This window comes from Hippopotamus amphibius, chromosome 10, assembly GCF_030028045.1.
Source record: "Hippopotamus amphibius kiboko isolate mHipAmp2 chromosome 10, mHipAmp2.hap2, whole genome shotgun sequence".
NCBI classification, from domain to species: domain Eukaryota; kingdom Metazoa; phylum Chordata; class Mammalia; order Artiodactyla; family Hippopotamidae; genus Hippopotamus; species Hippopotamus amphibius.
This window is the reverse complement of record NC_080195.1, coordinates 69816543-69839025: the sequence shown is the minus strand read 5'-3', so window position 1 is coordinate 69839025 and position 22483 is coordinate 69816543. Positions and strand designations below refer to the sequence as shown.

The 22483-nt window shown below is 35.1% G+C and overlaps 1 protein-coding gene across 2 annotated transcripts in view; it reads left to right on the top strand.

Moving 5' to 3' along the window:
- Positions 1 to 22483, top strand: part of TBC1D23 (TBC1 domain family member 23) — a 62746-nt gene that overhangs the window by 4333 nt on the left and 35930 nt on the right. For both annotated transcript variants that reach the window (XM_057696862.1, XM_057696863.1), the window contains exons 2-4: positions 18941 to 19052; positions 20353 to 20458; positions 21372 to 21576. In XM_057696862.1, the coding sequence (XP_057552845.1) occupies positions 18941 to 19052; positions 20353 to 20458; positions 21372 to 21576 (423 nt within the window). The remainder of the gene's footprint in view (positions 1 to 18940; positions 19053 to 20352; positions 20459 to 21371; positions 21577 to 22483) is intronic.

Below are 22483 nucleotides of genomic sequence, written 5' to 3'. Positions count from 1 at the left end.
GGGGTCTTTTTCAAAGTTTTGTGCACTTTGTAAATAGTACTCTCAGTGCTTTCCATTTCACAAGCATTCAAATAGAGATTTAAAAATGTCACTTAGGGAGCAGGAGATTGCAATTTCATACATGATATAATCAATAAATACATTTAATATGAAAGAATGAAACCTCTTGCTTAAGAAGAATATTGATAGCTTGTAGTTCTAGTGCCGAGACCAGCTCGGCGACTCGAGGTGAATGACGGGTGCCGCAAGCTTGAAGAAGACACAGACACAGACTGAAGAGAAAAGTGGGACCGGGGTGGCTCAAGACCTCTCGGATGAAGAGCCCTGCTGACTCATCCCAGGTTGCTTTTATTGAGTTCATGGGCTAACATTCTCAGGTTACACCCATAAACAATCAAAGGCCTCACGTGACTGAGGCAATGATCTTTGTTTACTTCCTGGGTCCGAGTTGAGCAGGTGTGGATTTGAGCTGGGAGTGGAGAGCAAAACAGCCCTGGGGGCAGGAGACCTCTCTCAGATATTGGGGGTCTGTGCCCCACCCCTGTTGGCCCCTCTGCGACTGTGCCTGTCTTAGGTTGTTCCTCCCTTGAGGAATCTTACCCGTCTCTGGCTAACCAGTCATCCTCCAGGGCCAAACAGGGTGATATAAGGAAGGCTCTATGCACCACCCCTGTTGGCCCCTCTACGGCTGTGCCTGTCTTAGGTTGTTCCTCCTCTGAGGAATCTTACCCGTCTTTGGCTAACCAGCCGTCCTTCAGGGCCAAACAGGGTGATGTTAGTCTCCACGCCCCGCACCCTCAGCTCCTCCACTGCTCAAGCAGGACATTCTGAATCCCATTGCTCGGCCCACATACTTCAACATTTTCAAGGTTTCAGAAAGGTTCCCGAATGTCTTCCCACATTCTAGGAAGACTAGATATTACCTTACAAAAAAATGAGAAAATGGACCTTGTTGGCTTGAATTAGGAGTGTTTGTGACAGCTGTTTGATTTTGTAAACTATAAGTAGAGGGCAGACAAAAATTAGAAATTAAGAAGACATTTTGTTTATACTATTTACATTAATGTTGTTATTATAATTCAGATTTTACTGTTTTTAGAGGTAATTCCTAAATAATAATTCACTTCTAGGATTTTGTTCCTGTGGATGTTTTAGTATCCACAGGTAAGAGTTAGTAATTGGTTTTTGCACACTGAAGAAATATATTCAATTAATTTATTTCCATTTATTTGTACTCACTGCTGAGAGTACAGGTGCATTCCCTAAGTACAGTGAGGCAATTCAGGTAATTCTGGAGCACTAGTTAATTGTTCTGGGATACACAGCCAACTCATGAGTAGGTGTCTTCTGAACAGAATTGGTATGCTTGGCAAATGATTTCTGCTGCTTATGGTGAAATGTGGATTCTACTTGGTATAAACCAGAGACATCCCCCACCCCGCCATGTATCAAAAAGCAAAATAGAGGTTAGCAAAGCATTCCTAATTCATTGAGCAAAAATTAACTGAATACTGGTTATATTCAAGCTGCTATGTAGTATGTTAGGAAAAAATTGAAACATTTAAAACCAGAAGTGTGCATTGTTCTGACTTGCTTGGGCACTTCAATGTTTTCATCATTTTAGCCCTGGGAATAATATGCGAAGATATCTTCTGAAGATACTTAAGTACTTGTGTTGTTGGAAGTTACATGCTTTAGCAGAGTAGAATAGGATTATACAGCTTGGAAAGGGGCAATGCTTGAAGTGACTTATTTAGATATTGAAAATTACACATGGAAAACAAATCAGTCCTGTATGTTAGGTTCATGAGAGCAAACTGTTGTTTGTGGAAATGTAAGAGCAGTAAGAGCCAATTAAAAGAAAACCCATTTCCTGAAATTTAACGTATATTTGTTTTTAAGGATGTCTCACCTTTTTGACCTGAGTTGAGAAAATGATGACTAATTAAATAATTTGTTTCACACCTTAAGCTGACATAGCATTTCGTAGTTGGGTGGGAATGCTGTAGCATGTGCTTTCCTTACTTTAAAGCAGTTGTTACATAAAACTAGTTGCTATGGTGGTATTTAATAATTTCACTAAGAAGATATAAGAAAATACTATATGTTGGCATGGAGTTTTATCCTTCGTATAATGCTTATATGTACTATCTCATTTTGGCTCTTAGAACAATTCTATGAGAAAGGGAAATTATGAATTATTATCCTTTCCTTGTTAGAGATGAGAGGACAGGCATAGGGAGGTTAGACAGTAGACTCAGTTAGTGGAAAATGTGGGACTTAAACTCATGACTGTTTAAGCCCTGTGCTCTTTCTAAAGTCGATTACATATACAGTGTATAGTTCACAAATACTTTAACAGGCAGCTAGAGAGAACCCAGTTAAAAATATGCTAATCCTATACTGAACCACGTGTTTAGAAACATACAATATTGAAAGTTGTGCTTTGTTGAACATACATGTGTATTATCTGTGGCACCTATAAGGCTCTAAGGATATGCATAAGCTAGGAACCACATTGTCTTTCTTGTATCCACAAGAAGGGACAGTTCATGATTGATACGGTGGGATATGAAACAGACATTACATACTATAACTTTATATCTCTTTGGTTTTCATGTGTTCTCATATCTCTTGCCAAAAATAACTTAGATTAGTGTTTTTATCTTAAGATATTATGGTTACAAATATCATCTAGATTATATATGTCTAATATATATTTAATTAAATGTATTTATGTAATAAATTGTATGCTAAATATATGTAAATATATAAGTAATACAATTATATGTGTATATATCATATATGGAAATAAAATTATAATTTTTGATTTACTTATTTAGTCTGTTGGAGCACAATAGTGGTATTTAATTAGAACATATAAACAATTACACAGTTTTAATAACTTTATCACCTCAGTTATTTTTTCATTGTTTTTATTCAGTGATGTTGAAGAAATAAGAAAGTTGCCTTTGAAATAGCTTCCTTGTGGTTTTTGTCCCTCTTTAAAGAGTTTCTAGTCTGTTTTGAAGTATAAAAGTGACACCCAAGGATGTATTCATCTCATATGGGTGTGCACTTGAATACCAGACATTCTTGAGCTTATTTCGTAGGTCCATTTAGATTTAACCACTGACATGAAAATAAATGAGATCCTTTTTTATTGAATAAGTTATCACTGATGGTTGGAATTCAGGTTAAAAAAAATAAATCCATTATGTATTTCTTTGCCAAACTGTGATCTCCATTGGTGAAGTACCTTTGGAAAGAATTGCCCAAATGTTGCAAAGTATTGTCACCTTATTTGCAATAATTTTTCCTTTATCTTCCAAAATGATAGTTTCAAGAAAAGGACTACTGGTGGTATTTCTTTTCTCGTTACATTTTGAGTGAAGTGAAAATTTGAAATAAAAACAGGTAATGTGCTGTTTTGTGTTGACTTGTGCTGTTTTCATCCCATTCTTTCTTTGAAGCAAAAGTTACACACTACTTTCAGTTTCCAGATAAACTAGTGCTTTGGTTGGTAGGTGCAGGGGAAGACCCTGATGCATTTCTTTGTGCATTAAAAATGCTAGAATGTCACTCTATGTGTATAGAAAAGAACAGTGTGTTGGGGACTTTTTATTTTGAGGAAGCATGGAAGAGGAAAAGAATTTAGAGCACTCTCTAAAGTTAACTTCTCTTTGGTAGAGAGAGTCTTCCATTTTGTAAGCCAAGTCTTACAGCAAATGCATTGCAACATTACACATATGGTAAAGTTATAAGCAGCTTTTTTTTTTTTGTAATGCTTACACAAAAATGCCTGAGTTTTTTCTTAGCAGAGGAAGGGGCACCATTGGTATACCATTGGTGCAATTTGATCTACATGGCTGTGGATCAAAAATAAGTTTTTGAAAATTTAAAGCATCTGGTCCATTTGTACTGTAGTTAATTTTAGTAGTTTACAAAGCGACCTTCTGTAATCTCTACCTCCTTTGCCTATTGCACAGTGCTGAAATATTGTAGCTATCATGTTTTTTTTTGTCCTCTCAAACCAAAAGGAGGAGATTTAGCACCTTCTTTACTTGGGCAAGATCCTAGTTAAACACAGATCTGCAGAGGACTACAGTATTTGACAGGGGAATCTCCCAAAGCTGCTTTTGTGGATCTGATCCTGATACATAGTTTCACTATTTTTTTCCCCAGGCTGGGTGATGGGGTGTTTTTCCCCTAGGCATTCAAATATACATTTTGTTAAAATACTGTAAAAAGTGTGTCTGACTCTAGCAAGAATCCAGATAACTTCAAGATTTCACAATTAACAAACTGTGCTCTCATGGACTATAAGGTGTCATGGTCATTTCCAAATGTGCCATCATGCAATTTGCTGTTCGAATGCTTTGATAATTTGAGATTGGTATTTAAAAATAAGTTGCATAGCTAGAGAGAAAGCTCGTGCACAGCAACGAAGACCCAACGCAGCCAAAAAATAATAAAGTTCTCAAAAAAATAAAAGTAAATTGTTAAAAAAAAAGTTCCATAGTACATATTATGGTCACCTCCATCCACATCTACTCTACAGGTGAATCTGTAACAAAGTTCTATTTCCATTTCTAACAAATGTCACACAAAGTATTTAGGAACAAAATAAGGATTTTTGATGTGGTAGTAATTTGTAACAAGTGTGCTAACAATAGTAGCAAAATAAGTTCAAACAAAGCTTTGGTGCTGATGTCTCATGACCTGGGCATTAAGAAATAACCAGAAGTATGATGGCACAGATTAAGTCATGAAAGCATAACTCAGCGTGTGCAGCTTGCCACTGTTACTCATTGTTATACAATTTGCTAGTACTCACAACTAGTTAGCTGGCCTTTTTTGAGTTTTAAATAATTGATCAGAACCTGTAGTTTTGGAACCCAGGAATACAGAGGGCTGACTGTACTATGCCATTTTATATAAGGAGCATCTTCGGATTTTTGGTATCTGCAGGGAGTCCTGGAATTAATCCCCAACCAATACTGAGGGATGACTATACTGCTGCTAACATCAGAGGTTTGAACAATATCATTTGCAGTAGAAATAACATATTTAAGGTGTTTACACAGCAGGTGTTGGGCTTATATTGATTTCCCCAGTAATGAGGCTTTTGTATTTTTATTTTAATCACATTATAGTGTATCTTAGATCTTGACCACTTTAAGACACAAAGTTAATTTTTAAAAAAATTAGTAATTTGGGTTTTCTCTAGTTTCTCTGTACTCTGCATTTAAGCTTAGGTAATTATATATATTCTAGGTCCTACATGGTCTTTTTGAACTACTGTAATCTTTGATTTTTAAAAACAATTACAGAAAAGAATTAGATTTTAAAGAATTTTGAAAACTAGTGAAGTTGACTTAGCTTACTTGATAGACTGAGAAGCTTCATGAATTAAAACTATTTGTTTCTAACCCAGAAAACATTCTATCTTAAGTTTTTTAGCAATTTATCTCAGTATTCTCGGGTGACAGAGTCTGTTCTCAAGTTGAATAGGCTATGGGAAACCATACTGGCCATCTAATAAGTTGCTGGGACTGATTGCTAATTGCTTAATTCTAGGGCTACTTCATTATTTCGTATGTATGCTTTCTATTAAAAAAAAAAACACTTATTGAGTGCTTACTTTGTCTTTAATCTTGACTAGATGAAGAGTTACTTAGCATTCCTACACTCGTGTTTTCTCTTGTCCTCTAATTTTAGTTTTTTCCACATTTTACTATTGTCTCATTTGTGCCTCGGAATTTGTATCACGTGTACCCCGCAGTGGTTCATGTGAACAGCAACTCACTGTCTGACACTCTTCTTTTTTGGGAAACAGTGAATCTTCAATGCCTGTGGAGTCTTGTGTAGAGACTCTCCTTAACAAGAAAGTTGGAAAGGACAAATTCAGGCAAGGTGTCATTAAGGTGGAATAAAAGAGGAGTGGGAATGATATTCTAGTAGAACAGAAGATAATTCATGTGCTGTGTAAATACTCTTCACCTCTTTCGATTAGATGGTACCTGATACTATTTTTTTTATAGGTGAAGAAACGGAGTTTGTATCTTAGGTCACACAGCTGTTAAAAGTGTGTAGAATCTGATGTCATGTTTTCTGATTTAAATTTTATATTATTTTCTCTGTAACACAGTGTTTCTAAGCCTTTATATTCCTAATTCTGGATGCTTTTGCTGTTGAGCTGGCATGGCAACTGTTTAGGAGTCTGTTCCTTTCCCATACCGGTAGTTAGCAAGTAGTATCTATTTGAGAAGTTAAAGAGACAGGCAAGCTCTTACCCGCTTAAAAACCCTAAGGTGTGGCTTGGACACTTCATAGTGATACACTCCCTTCATTGAAGTAGTAAATGAGGGTTGATACAGAGGCTTCCTCTTAAAGCTCCAAATTAAAGAGTCTCTAAACTTTTTCTAATGAAGAGTTACTTTTTTGTAACATTTTTATTGAGATGTAATTTATGAATCATAAAATACATCTGTTTAAAGTGTACAGTTCAGTGGTTTTAGTATACTCCCAGAATTAAGCAGTCATCACCATGATCTAAGTTTAAAGTATTTTCATTACCCCCAAGAAACCCCATACCGATGAGCATCCCTCTTAATCCCCTGTCACCCCAGGTCCTAATAATCTACTTTCTGTCTCTATACTTTGCCTGCTTTGGACATTTCATGTGAATGAAATCATATAATATGCAGCCTTTGTGTATGGTTTCTTTCACTGAGCATAATTTTCAAGGTTTACGCATGTGTTGCATGTTATCAACACTTCATTCCTTTTTATTTCTTAGTATTCCAGTGTATGAAAACAGATTTTATTTATTCATCAGGACAAATGGATTGTTTCTGCTTTTTGGCTATTATGAATAATATAGTACTGTTATAAATATTCTTTAAACGTTTTTTGTTGTTGCCTTTTTTAATGTGATAAAACATACATAACATAAAATTTGCCCTTTTAACGTGTACAATTAAGCGACATTAATTACATTCACAATGTTGTGCAACCATCACCACTATCTATTTCCAAAAATTTTCGTCATCCCAAACAGAAACTCTCTACCTAATAAACAATAGCTCCCTATCGCCCCCTACTTCCAGCCTCTGGTAACTTCTATTCTACTTTCTGTTTGTATGAATTTGCTTATTTTAGGTACCTCATATAAGTGGAATTATACGCTATTTGTCCTTTTGTGACTTTTTTTTTCCACTTAGCATTTGTCTTCAAAGTTCATTCATGTTGTAGCGTGTGTCAGAATTTCCTTCCTTTTTAAGGCTAACATTCCATTGTATGTATAAACCACATTTTGTTTATCCATGTGTATACATCAATGAATACTTGGTTTCCACTCCACTTTTTGGCTGTTGTGAATAATACTGCTCTGAACATGGATGTACAAATACCTGTTTGAATCCTTGGTTTCAGTTCTTTTGGGTATATACCCTGAAGTGGAATTGCTAGGTTATATGGTAATTCTGTGTTTAAAGAACTGCCAAACTTTTCCATAGTTGGCTGCACCATGTTGCATTTCCACTAGCAATGCACAAGAATTCTAATTTCTCGAGATTCTTGCCACCCTCCCCCCCCCCCCCTTTTTGATACTGGCCATTCTAATGCATGTGTTGTATAGTATCTCGTGGTTTATGTACAAGTTTTTGTGTAGTATATGTTTTGTATTCTCTCCAGATATGGTATACATATACCTAGGAGTAGAATTGCTGGGTCATATTGTAACTTTATGTTTAACATTTTGAGGATGTGTCAAACCAATTTCAAAAATAGATGTACCATTTTACATTCCTACCAGCAATGTATGAAGGTTCCAATTTCTATTACGACTTTTTGGTATCAGCCATCCTTGTGTGTATGAAGTGGCATCTCATTGTGGGTTTTCTTTCTTTTTTTTTTTTTTTCATTGTGGTTTTGATTTGAGTTTCCCTAATGGCTATTGATGATGTGTGTCTTTTCATGTACTTAACAGCTATTTGTGTATATTTTTTTTTAGAAGAGTTGTCAGATGCTTTAGACAAGTCAAATTAAGGTAAAGATTTGATTATTAGGAAGGAGCATAGGGAGAGTGGTCCCTCTGGAGTTGTGGGTGTCAGAGAAGGAGGAAGAATGATTGGGTGGGTAAGAGGAGGAGTTGAGTGGAAGATGAGGGAGAAGTGGTGACATATGTTGTCAAGAATACTTTCAGAAAGCTTTGCTGGGAAAGGAACAACCAAGAGTTTGGTTACCTATGTGGAAGGAAAGTTTGGAGTTTTTGTGGTTGTCACTGTTGATGTTGTTTCTAATAGCAATACTTGAGCATATTGGCTCAGAGGAAAGAGCCAGTAGAGAAAAAGAAGTGGAAGATAGGAGAGAGGGGATAATTGGTGGCCCATGGGTCCAGAGGAGTTGGGGTGGTGGGAGGGGTGAGGGAGATAAGACCCAAGTGAAATTATCAGTCTTAAACTAGAGAAAGGATACCTAGATGTCTGTGCATATAGGAAAGAAGGAAATGATGTCTGGAATTAATGTTACTTATATTTGTTTTTGGAAAGTGACAGAGATCGAAGGGAAGAGAAGCCTGTTGGCCGGTATTTTCTTTTTAGAGTCAGAAGTAATGTCACTTATGAGGTAAAGTGGCTGGGTAGGGAGTCTGAAGAAAGTGATGAGTAAGAGAAAATTTTCAGGTTGCATTGATACCTAGAAGAAATAGACAGTGGTGAATCTATGATAGCATCATGAAGTTATTTTATTTATTTTTTTGGCTGTGTTGGGTCTTTGATGCTGCGCGTGGGCTTTCTCTAGTTGCTGAGAGAGGGGGCTACTCTTTGTTGCAGTGCAAGGGCTTATTGCTGTGGCTTCTCTTGTTGTGGAGCATGGGCTCTAGGTGTTCAGGCTTTAGTAGTTGTGGCACGCAGGCTCAGTAGTCATGGCTCGTGGGTTCTAGAGCGCAGGCTCGGTAGTTGTGGTGCTTGGGCTTAATTGCCCCACGGCATGTGGGATCTAACCGCCCAGGGATTGAACCTGTGTCGCCTGCATTGGCATGCAGATTCTTAACCACTGTTTCACCAGGGAAGTCTCTCAGGAAGTTATCTTAATTTGTTTTCCCATGAAGTTCGCATCGAGTAGAGTATAGGAACAAAGAAGACAGAACTTGTTAGACTAACCCAATGATAGGAGTTTGCAGCTTTCTGAATGTGGCAGGAAGAAAAAGGAGTGAAGTTCAAGGTGTTAAGAATGTGCTTGAAGTCTTAGGCCATGGAGTTAGTACAGAGAACATAAAGTGAAGCCACGTGAAAGTTCTTCTAACAAATCTGTGCCACCCTTCTACCCTCTACTTTTAACTCCTTACACAGGAAGCATGGGGAGGACATTCCTTCTCCAAAATTAATTTTCTTCCATGCTCAAAAATAGAACCAAATATTTTTACATCTTTTAACTTCCAAGTTTATCATATATGTAAACTTTTAGAAAAGTTTGTTGTCAGTATGGATTGTATTTGTTTATCTTTTTTTACACTTTCAGTATTCAGTATGAGAGTACTAAAATAAATATACATGTTACATATACCACATTGTTTTCTTACTGATTATGTGAAATATTCTTTGTTAAGTAGTAGCCACTTAATACTTAAAGCACATGTATGTTTGAGGTGGGAATTATTATTTTTTTTCTCCTTGCAAATATTTGTTCATTTTCTAGGATACAGATAATAATCCCCCCTCTAGGGACTTCCCTGGTGGCGCAGTGGTTGGGAATCCGCCTGCCAGTGCAAGAGACATGGGTTCGATCCCTGGTCTGGGAAGATCCCACATGCTGTGAAGCAGCGAAGCTCATCCACCACAATTACTGACCCGGTGCTCTGCAACAAGAGAAGCCACCACAATGAGAAGCCCAGGCAGTGCAACAAAGAACCCAACACAGCCAATAAATAAATAAATAAATAAATAAATAATCCCTTTCTAAACAAAGCAAAATGAAAAACAAATGAAAACTCCCCTGTAAGTAAACAACTAGAAATAAACTTTTAAAATATCCTTCCCCATGTGTATGGGAAAGAGTGGATGGGAAGTGGGGATAGTGTGCTTTTTCTCTTAAACGTGCTTGTATGCTAATTTTAAAACTATTTTTCCTTAAAAACTCAATACATGTCCTTAATATCATAAACATTTTCCATGTTATTGTTTTTTAGCATTTTAAACTGTTGCCTAGTATTCCATCTGCTGATTTAAATCAGTTCATCATTTTAGTACAATTTACCTTGTTTGTAATTTTTCATAGTTAAAATAAGCACTGCTTTAAGGATACCTGTAGCTGACTTATTTTGCTCATTCTTAATTATTGCTTGGTGAAAGGTATATATGTTAAAAAGAAATCCGTAAATGTTATTTAAAATATTCAAGCAGTACATACAAATATAATATGTATTATAAGTATACTCAAGCTGTACTGACTGATGCTATGTGAGAACGGAGTTTCCTTCCTGTTTCATTTCTCTGAAGTACCTACCTTTCACGGTTTTTTCGTTCAAATGGATACTACCATAATTCTAAATAATGTTTGATGCCTACATTACCTAACTTTTAATATTAAAGAGTATTGATTATTGAATTATTCTTGAGGGAATTTGTGCTAAGGATAAGTGGGAAAAGAGGAATGCAAGGAAAATTTAGAAAGTACATAAATACTAAGCAGTAGAGGGACAGTCAAGTCAATTACTCAGCCATTAAAAGTCTTATTTCTTAAGAATATTGAATGACTCAGAGAAATGTGTATTATATTTTTGAAAAATATAAATAAGTGAATCCTGCAGAGCATAAAATTATATACTCAGTATAATGCAGTTTTTATATGTGTATGAGTTTCTGTACACACACACATTTACTTAAACACATACATGTATATGAAGAACTGAACATTTACAGAATGTTAACAGTGTTTATCTCATGGTAATAGAATTGTGGGGTTTTTAAAAATTTTTAATTGGAGTATGGTTGACTTACAATATTGTGTTAGTGTCAGGCGTACAGCAAAGTGAATCAGTTATACACATACATATATTCACACTTTTTTAGATTCTTTTCCCTTATGAGCCATTACAGAGTATTGAGTAGAGTTCCCTGTGCTATACAGTAGGTCTTTGTTATCTATTTTATATATAGTAGTGTGTATATGTCGATTCCAGTCTCCCAGTTTATTCCCCGCTCCCCCCCCCCCCGCCCCGGAATGTGGTTGGTTTTTAAATTTTTTTATACGTTGGCCAAATTCTTTAAAATGACTTTTAAAAAATGGGATAATGTCCTTAAAGTAATACAAAGATCATGTGTTGAATTTTTGCTTGACTGTTTTACAGGAAAAAGGCCACAATAGAAAATATAACTGCCATACAGACCACTTAGCTGTTCAGCATTAGAAAAAGCCATTTTAGAGTCACACACTTCCCTCCAAGCCTTACTTCTTCACTCATAAGTACTAGTCACAAGGGGTGCTGTTCCTATGAAAATGAACAAAAATCTCACCAAGATAGTAAAGAAAGCAGAAAATTTATCCACAGAAGCATTTTCACATATTAAAGAGAGGCAGTATTTTAATGCATTTATTTGCTTGTTTTAACTTAAAGATAAATCATTTGTGTGATCCCTAAATAATTTTGAAATTCCATATAAAGAAATACCATAGTAACATGCTATCCCAAGTTCTTTATTAATAATAACAGCATTAACTTTATAATGATGAAATATATTTGTAAGAATTGTAAGGTGCCTTACATGTTTTTAATTATCTTTTTTTGGTAATATAATTTAAATGCAAGAGAATGCACCAATTTTAAGGGTACAGTTTGATGAGTTTTACCCAGCGTGTACAGTCATGTAGCCAGCACTGCACTTCCATCACCCCAAGACGTTCCCTATACTGCTTTGTAGTCAGTTGCCTTCTTCTGTCCTCCACCCTGGAAACCACTAATCTGTTTCTATCCCTATAGTTCAGCCTTTTCCAAAATTTCGGTTAAATGGAACCACTCAGTATATACTAGTCTTTTTTTCATTAGAAACATAATACTTTGGAGATTCATCCATGTTGTTGCATATAGTTTTTGCCTTTTAAATTCTGATTAGTATTCCATTTTATACTGCAGTTTGTTTTTCCAATGACCAGTGTGAAGGACATATGGATACTTTCCATTTGGGAGCTTTTATAAACAAATTTGCTGTGAATATTCATATACAAGCCTTTGTGTGAATATATGTTTTTGTTTTCCTTAGGTATATATCTAGAAGTTGAATGGCTGGGTTGCATGGAAAAAATTGTGTTTAACTTAATAAGAAACTGCCAAACTGGATACCAAGTTCTGTTCTATTTTGCATGCCCAACCAGCTATGTATGAGAGTTGCAGTTTTGCCCTGCAATAAATAACACTTGTTACTGTTAGTCTTTTAGTTTTTTCTGATGGGAATGTAGTGCTATCTCATTATAGGTTTAATTTTTATTTTACTTTCCTAATGACTAATTATGTTGAGCTTCTTTTCGTGTACTTATTTGCCATTCATATGTCTTCCTTTGTGAAGTGTCTGTTCAGATCACATGCCCATTTTTTGTTAATCAGGCTTTTGTCTTATTAATGTTACCAAAAGTGGGGGTGTGGCTGCTCGCTGCTCTGAAGCCAATAAAGAGGTATGGTGGAAAGGAAGGTTTGTTTTATTTGGGGGAGCCCAGCAAAAGGGGGGTGGGGGTGGGGGGCTTACTCCTGTCCATAGGCTGACTCCCACCCACTGACAATCAGTGGGCAAGACCTTTTATAGGTGAAGGGAGGGGGCGACATGCAGAAACAGCACAGTCAGCTCTGACAGTCATCTTGAAATTGGTCATGCGGTGGTCTGATCAGCGTCATCTTGATTGTTTTGAGTATAGTTAATCTTTGGTTCCAGGATTGGTTTGTTCCCATTTCTTTGAGGCCAGCTCTCGGAATTGTGGCAGCTTACGTCATGGATGCAATCTGGTCATCAAATAGTTAACTTCCTCCACCTGGTGGGGTTTTTTTAGTATCTGTAAGACAGCTTTGAAGGTATGGTTCAGAATATTATCTATTGCCCATAAAGAGGAACTAAAGGTCCTTGACTATGCTTAATGACTAAAACTATTATTATTTAGTCATCATGGACTGTTTTCCTTTGTTTCTGCATTTTCTCACTTCTCTGATTAAACTTATTCTTTGGCTAAAGTTTTTCCACAGACAGAAGGCTGGCTGAGGACGTAGGGGCAAGGACCATAAGGTCCTGCTCCATTTCATTAATTCGTAAGCATTTGTTATATTTTTCGGACGCAGTCCTTTATCAGAAATTTTACATTTTTTTTGTCTCAGTCTCTGACATGTCCTTTCCTTGTTTTTCTTTTCAAGAGAAGTTTTTAATTTTAATGAAAGCTAATGCATCAATTTTCCTTTTTATGGATCACCCTTTTTGGTACATATCTAAGAACTCCTTTGTAACCAAGGTTACAAAGATTTTCTCCTGTGTTTTTCTTTCTAAAAGTTTTATAGTGTTGTTCTTGCTTTCAGATCTAAAACCTGCACTGTGCCTGCCTCTTGTCTGTGCTAATTTGAGATCCTTTCTCACTCTTCCCATTTGATTTTTTACTTCCTTTTCTGCCTGTTACTGGCTTTGCACACCTTCTGATCAGAATATATCCTTCTGCCTTTTCTGGGGACTCCCAGTTACAGTCCTGTCCCATTTCTTCCTGGAGGTCAAAATACATTGGAAATCCCCTTTGATTTTGTTACAATAAGAAAAAGGCAGTTTTTAAAAGCCAACTATTGTTCAGTAATAATAACAGTAGTGATAGTATTCATGGCTTCTATTTATTGAGGAATTATTATGTGCCAGCTATTGCACTGAGTGCTTTGTGCTCAGAAATTTGTTTAAGCATTAACTGACCTAAGGTAGGCTGTGTTTCTATATATGTTACTTGCTTAAGATTACATGACTATTGAGTTGGGCCAGTATTGGATCTCAGATCTGACTCTAAAGCCTGGATTCATGAACTTTTATGATATATTGAATAGAGTTGAGTTTTTAAAATTATGGTAGAATATACACATAAAACTTATAATCTTAACCGTTTAAATATACAGTTCAGTAGTGTTAACTATATTCCCATTGTTGTGTAAGTAATCTCCAGAACTCTTCTCATCTTGTGAAACTGAACCTTTATACGCATTAAACACAAACTCCTTATTCCCTACCGCCCCCCCCACCTCCAGTCCCCGGCAACTGCCATTCAATTTTCTGTCTCTGAATTTGACTGTTCTAGGTACCTCATGCAAGTGGAATTGTACACCATTTGTCTTTTTTTGTGACCAGCTTATTTCATGTAGCATAATGTCCTCAAGATTAATCAGTGTTGTAGCATGTGTCAGAATATCCTCCTTTTCTAAGGCTGTATGATATTACGTTGTATATATATACATATATATGTATACATACACATACCCCCTATTTTGTTATCTGTTCATCCATCAAAGGATATTTAGCTTGCTTCCACCTTTGGCAGTTGTGAATAATGCCTTTATGAACATGAGTGTATAAGTATCTGTTCAAGTTTCTGCTTTCACTTCTCTTGGATATATATCCATAGGTGGAATTGCTGGAGCATATGGTAATTCTGTTTTTAAATTTTTTTGAGGAGTAGCCATACTGTTTTCTAAAGTTTTACATTCCGTTTACATTTCCACCATTTTACATTCCCCATCAGCAGTGCACAGAGCTGCAGTTTCTCCATATCCTTACCAACGTTTATTTTCTGTTTTTGTTTTTTAAAATAATAGCCATCTTAATGGATGTGAAGTTTTAATAGACTTGATTTTTAAATTCTTCCAGATTCTCTTGGGAAGAATGAATAAGTAATAAGTATTATGTATACATCATAAACTTAACCAGTTGAACTGTTGATATTTATGTTCAAAATTAAGAGACAGTCATAATAGCCAAAAAGTTGAAACAAATCAAATGTCCATTAAGTGATGAATGGGTAAAATGTAGTACATACATACAGTGAAATATTATTTGGCAATAAAAAACATGTGCTGATACGTGCTACAACATTGAAAACATTATGCTAAGTGAAAGAAACCAGACGTGAAGACCACGTATATATGGTTCCATATATAAAATGTCCAGAATAGGTAAAGGTATAGAGACAGAGAGTAAATCAGTGGTTGCCAGGCTCTGGGAGGTGGGTGTGGGAGAGTGGAGAATGGCTGATCATTAATATGGATTTTAAGTGCAGAAAGATTTACGTAAAAAAATTTTAGGCGATGGACTAAGTCTTGTTTTCATTTCCTGTTTGGAGTGTGTACAGTTAAACTTTTCAAACATTTTGAAATTATAGGTAAGAGAAGTGTTTAGAATATGATTAGGAGGAAAACAGAATTTAGAAAAAAATGTAATATATAGTTATTTTTTCCTAGTGGCAGACTTTCTGTAACTTTAAGTTTTAGGAACACAATGTACAGTATAATCTAGTTGCTTTAAAAATTAAAATTTTAAATACAATTCAATGTACAGCTTATTTAGAAAATAATTACAAAATTTCAAATTGAGCTTATTAATCCTAGAAGCATTTAGAAATGAATGCTTAATTTGGTAGTGTTTGAAAATTCATGTCCCCTCATCCCCTTAACTTGTGTTGTACAAATGCTTCAGTATGCTAGAAGTTACTCACCATTTAGTTGAGAAAGAAAAATCTAATTCAGTTCCTAAGTTAAATATAAACATTAAAATAATTTCATATAAATTTAGTCACATTGTTTGCCTTGCTGTAATTCTAAAACAACTTGGCACTGAAGAGCCTTAAAGAATGACTCTGGGTTGGTGCTTTAGATTGTACCTATGGTGCTGTGGTCAGTGGCACTGAGGTGGCTGTAAGGCTGGAAAACAGGGAGAACATGTGGAGGGAAGGTGCGAGTTTATGGGCTGATCATATTATGAGTTATTCTAACAGTGGCCATCTTCACCTGAAGCAGTTGTGCACAGTGCTTTGTACTTGGGAGAGAGCAACACATAGCTGTTGATTAAAACCTAATGACCCATGAAAATAAGTAAATAAATAAATAAATAAAGCAACTTGGGTTACAATGCTTAGATTAGGTGATTTTGCCACAGAACATCAGGTATAGAGAAATTCTGTTAGGTTTTATTTAAGTGTTGAAAATATGTCATTGATAGATAATTGACAGCAACTTATACATTATACAAAAAATTGTTACAGTTTCAAGGTCACAGAGTCAGGAAGAGATGCCTTTTTGCTTCTTTCCAATCCCCAAACTTTGGATTTGTTTTGTCTTAAACCTTTGAGCAAAGAAGACAATTACTTATTTGTCATGTTTACTGGGGTAAATGGACAATGCCTATACTTTTCTATTTTTAAGACCTGTGTAAAACTTTTAGCTTGTAAGGATAGTAAGAAACCATCATAATCAAAGAAGACTTAAAAAATCATAACCCACCCAGTCATATTCCACCAGACATACGTTTTTCTTTTGAATATTAGATATTGCTTGTTCAAAAGTAAAAAACTTGCTTTCGGGGGAGGAAAATTCTGTCTGAGAGCTCAATGCGATAGAGTTCCTATTCTCTTGCTAGGAAGTTGACTCCTTTATGAATTATTTAACTTCACTGTTTTCAGCTCTTTTACTACTTTTACACACATTTGTAATTTTGAAGGTCTAATAACTAAAGCTTTGAACACCTTGTTCAGAAGATAACATTACTTTTAATTATTTAGTTTATGAGAAGTGTCTTTGACTACGTAAGGTAGAGAATTTTTTGGTTTCTTGGTCACGGTTGTGTTCCTGGAAACCACATTTGTGGTGCCCTGGGGGCAGCATCAAGTAACCCAGTAGCAGCTGTATCAACATTATTACCATTATTATCAGGTACATTGAGGATTGGACATTTTGCCCCAAAGTTTTGACTTTGTTGTCTAGAATAGTAAGGGATTTGGCAAAGTTCAAAAAGATTTTGCACTGAAAAATTCCAGGGACTTCCCTGGTGGTCCAGTGGCTAAGACTCCACAATCCCAATGCAAGGGGCCTGGGTTTGATCCCTGGTTAGGGAACTAGATCCCACATGCTGCAACTAAGAGTTCTCATGCCTGAGCTAAAGATCCCACATGCCGCAACTAAGACCCTACACAGCCAAATAAATAAATATTTAAAAAAAGAAAAATGGAAAAATTCTAGTTCTTCATTAATTTGGTAAAAAGAATTTTATCTCATTAAATGGTGTTTTCAGTTCATTTACACATTTAATCATTTAAAACTGTGGTATTTATTCATCAAAGAGTCCATTAAATTTTCTTTGTTTAATGATTACAAACAATCGTTTGAATTCTGCCAGGCTGTCTTGTACATTTTGGCCAGATAGAATAGATAAACCCCAGTCTTTATCAGCTATAGACCTTAATTAACTGCTTCTCAACAGTAGACATGAAGTCTCTTTCTTTCACTTTCTGGTCCAACACTTTGGTGACTGTATAGCAAAAGAACGAAATGTTTCTTGTGTGGTTACTAGTTAGATTCTTAAACATATGAATTTATAGTAGCTTTGTTAAGAAATCTTTCAAATTTGATCACTGTTTTTCTGTCAGATATGATCCCAAGTGATAACATTTTCATTTAATTCCTTTCCCTTAAGGGAGAAACACTTTGGGAAATTTATACAGTTAAACTAATATTCTTGGAATCCTGTGAATAGAGGAAGGGATTTACATTATCTTATTGAGAGAATGTGTAATGGGAGTAATTTATTTTCCTCAAAAACCACAAAAATGACAAAATCCTGTTTTTCTGATCCTAGTGGGATGCTCCACCTTTTAGCCTGCTCCAAAGAATTTTAGAAATTGTCTGGCTAAGTTTTTATTTGTACAGATTTTTTATGTTTTGTATAGTAAAATTATAAACAATGACTGGAATCTTAGCTTTTGAGAATTCTGAGGGAGTTAGCTATTTGAAGTAGCTATTTCCTGGCTAAAAAACGATTCATACATTTGTGAAAGTTTTTTTAAAAAGTATTATTTTAACCATATACAAATGAAAACAAAATTTACTTCATACTTACTTTTCTCCTTAAATATAGTAGACTAAACATAACTGCTTGATGATTTACTTGATAATTTACTTGATGATGTGGTATTATTTTAATGTATAATAAATACAGTGATGCCATTAGAGTATTTTTGTTCTTCTAACGGTTATTGAATATTTACTGTAAGCCAGGGACTGTTCTAGGCATGAAATCTGTATACCTTAAATCCCATGCCTTGAATTCTAGGCCCAGTTTTATGGTTTTCCCTTCTTGCCACTATCTGGCATAATGTTAAGAGCATAAATTCTGGAACCAGACTGTTAAAATTTGAATCCTGGCTCTACTGCTTAATAGATATGTGACTATAAGCAATACAACCCTCCTTTGCCTCAGTTTTTACATCTGTAAGCTTGGGCCAGTGATATAACCTACTTCATAGAGTTATTGCAAGAATTAAAAAAAAAAAAAAAACCAACATGTGAAACAAACGTTTGGAACAGTGGCCGGCACAAAGTTAGTGCTGTAGAAAATTATTAGTCTTATCACTGCTATGAATATTACTATTACTATGACTTCTCAATATTATTTGCCTTATTTCCTGTTTTTAAATTTCTTTAATCTTAGAAAACAGATAACTAAGCTTGCTAGAACTAAGTGCAAAATAAGAATAAATTGACTGTATGAAGCCTGAGATTTCCTTTCAAGAAAACAAAATGCAGTGTATGCCTTGGCATTACATTTTAGCTGCCAAGAACTTTTCTTTCTTACATTATCTGTAATAGGCCATACTTATAAATGAGTATTGAGGAAGGAAAAAAAAGAAATAAGATTTATCTTAACAAATGGGACTTGTTTTTCAGGGAAAAAGATCTTGAAGAAGCTCTAGAAGCAGGAGGTTGTGATCTTGAAACTTTGAGAAATATAATTCAAGGGAGACCACTGCCTGCTGATTTGAGGGCTAAAGTTTGGAAGGTAACTGGAAACTAAAACAAATAGAATGTAATTACTTAAGAATAATATTTTAGAATTTTTATTTTCAGTTGTCTTAGTTGCAGAGGCACATGACACATTTAGAAAATTTATCAAACAGAGCAGCTTGCTAAAATGTATGTTTCTGTAGTGTTTGGTATATTTAATAATTTAGGTTTTGAAAAGCAGTCTTTCTTTTGTAACCATTAGAAATGATGTTTTTGAAGATTGTTCAATGAAATGGGAAAATGCAGCAAGTGAGTAAAATAGGATATATAATTGCAGATATGGGATGATCTCAGCAATGTTTTTGAAGAAAAAGGCCTCTGGGTGTTGGAATTACGGGAGATTTTCCTTTGCTTTTTTTTCCGCTTCAGCTGTTCTCTAGTACAGGTGTATTATCATTTTTGGATTTTAAATTAAAAATTTTTTATGATTAAAAAAGTAGTTCCTTTTGTTAAAATATGTGTAAGCAAAGGATAAGATAAAAAACCATCTGTTATCTACTGCTTATAGGTAAAAAACATAATAGTGCCTTGGTGACACATTATTTTTTCCCCTTTGCACATAGATATGTAACAGAAATGGAATTACAACTGTACATAGCATTCTGAATGTTTTATTACAGAAATGTAAAACACATATAAAAGTAGAGAGACCTGTTAGTGAAACCCCATGTACCCATCACTTAGCTTTAACTGTTATCAACATTTGGCCAGTCTTGTTTGATTAGTGTTAGTATTCTATCCTTTCTTCCCCACCCCACCCACTGGATTATTTTAAAGCAGCTCCTTGGTAGCGCACTAAAATATTTCAGTATGAAAGTCTAAAAGATAAAGGCTTTTAAAATAACCATAACACTATTAAATTGAAAAGAATAGTAATTCCTTAATGTGTCCTCAACATGGCTGAAGGGACAAGGGAGCTAACTGGGGTCTCTTTTATAAGGGGGCTAATCCTATTCATGGTCTAATCACCTGTCAAAGGCTTCAGCTGTAAGTACCAAAGCATTGGGGATTAGGTTTCAACATAAATGAATTTGGGGGAGAGGAAACAAACGTTCAGTTTATAGCATTAATGATGTTTGCTTGAAATAAATTTACATATATATTATGTAAATATTCTGTGTAATTCATTTTATTCACTGGATTAACATGAAGTAGTAAAATTTGATATAAATACATTAATTTGTAATCTTTGAAGTATGCATTATTACTAAATTCAGGCCTCCACTACTATAACATATTTTCCAAGAATGAGAAATAATATATGAAACTATTTGCTTTTTTAATCTTTCTTCCAGATTGCTTTAAATGTTGCAGGAAAAGGAGATAGTTTGGCATCATGGGATGGTATTTTAGACTTACCAGAACAGAACACTCTTCACAAAGATTGTCTGGAGTTTATTGGTAAGTTTAATAATTGTTTTCAAATGGTGAAAAATTTTGCAAATAATAATTTTTGGATGGAGTTGCTCTTTAGTAGAATTAACTTGTTATAATTTGGAATATGTTGAATTTGTAAAGGGCTAATAAATAGCTTTAGAACTTTTTTTTTGAAATTCTTAGGAAATAATGTCTAATATTTTAAGAAAGAGAGTCCAGTTTTTAGTGTTTCTTTTGCATTATGTTTAATTAAACATTAACATAATTGTGTTTAATTCTTCAAGTACCTTTACAGTTTTGTGGCAGTTTTAAAATAATTTTTTGTATAATTGAATGTCTGCACGATTGTATACAGCCCTCAGATTAAAGGGGGCTGTATTCCAAAAGTTTATAAGTTGTAAGTTATGATCTGCTGTATAAAAAGTATTGTAAATCATGGGTGAATAGGTTTCCAGTCACCCCACAAGGTCTTTTGAAGATTAAATTATTTTGGTTTATATTCCTCTTTTTTAATTCATCTATAGTCCATTGGTATCTTTTTGTTTCTCTGTCATATTTTAATTAAATTATTGACTAAATAGGCTTTTATGTGCTAACCTCAACAGAAACATTGCTGATGTGGGCAAAGGAAAGGGAATTTGGTGGTGGAGAATGAATCACTTTCCCTCCCCCGACAAAGCTATAGTGGCAGCTGCCCATTATGGGGTAGATGGTAATCCGTTATTTGGAAAACACTTTTTTGCTTTCCAGCACATACACATACACACACACACACACTATATATATAAATATATATATATGAATATAATATATTGCCTTTGACATACTCTAAATGCAGTAAGATAGTATTGTATATTTGTAAACATGTATTTTACATGCCCAATAACTGAGCATCTAACAGGCCCTTGGTAACTTTATTTTGACACTTATTTTCTAGACCAGCTTTCAGTGCCAGAAGAGAAGGCAGCAGAAGTACTTTTGGATATTGAATCTGTAATTACCTTCTATTGTAAATCACGTAACATTAAATATAGCACGTCCCTTAGCTGGATACATCTACTCAAACCGTTGGTGCATCTTCAACTGCCACGCAGCGATTTATACAACTGCTTTTATGCTATCATGAATAAGTACATTCCCAGGTAAAATATGATTGAGTTGTTATAGTTATAAAAATGAATAAAGGTCTAGCTTGTTTGGAACTAAAGTTGATGGTAAAGTAAAAAGTTCAAATAATTTTTAAGGTTGTTTGAATCATAGTTGTTATTTGACTATTTTTGTGGTTATAAACATTTTTGAAAGGATCTTTGGTTAAGAATTTATGCAGTGGAATGTTACTCAGCCATAAAAAGGAATGAAATTGGGTCACTTGTAGAAATGTGGATGGACCTAGAGTCTGTCATACAGAGTGAAGTAAGTCAGGAAGAGAAAAAACAAATATTGTATATTAATGCATATATGTGGAAGCTAGAAAAATGGTACAAATGAACCTATTTGCAGGGCAGGAATAGAGCTACAGACGTAGAGAATGGACATGTGGACACAGTTGGGGGTGGGGTGGGGCGAATTGGGTGATTCAGATTGACATACATGCACTAACATGTAAAATAGATAGCTAGTGGGAACCTGCTCTGTAGCACAGGGAGCTCAGCTCGGTGCTCTGTGATGACCTAAATGGGTGGGATGGGGGGTGGGGTGGGGTGGAAGGGACGTGCAAGAGGGAGGGGGTATATGTATACATATAGCTGATACACTTCGCTGTACAGCAGAAACTAACACAACATTGTAAAGCAATTATACTTCAATTAAAAAATAATAATATATGCTTCTAGAGTTTATGTATGCAGTATAACTCTTCATACTTTTTTGGTGGTATCCCTATTTTGGTTTCTTTACTTATAAAAATATAACATTATAGTGTCTAAGTAAAAAGTAAAATTTTTGGAGTGCTTCTGCTTTAAATGAGGTGCTGGGGTTATAGCTTGGAATGTAGTCCTAGAAATACAGGCACTGAACAAGTAATTAGAAGTGCGCTGAGTGTTAGTGAAA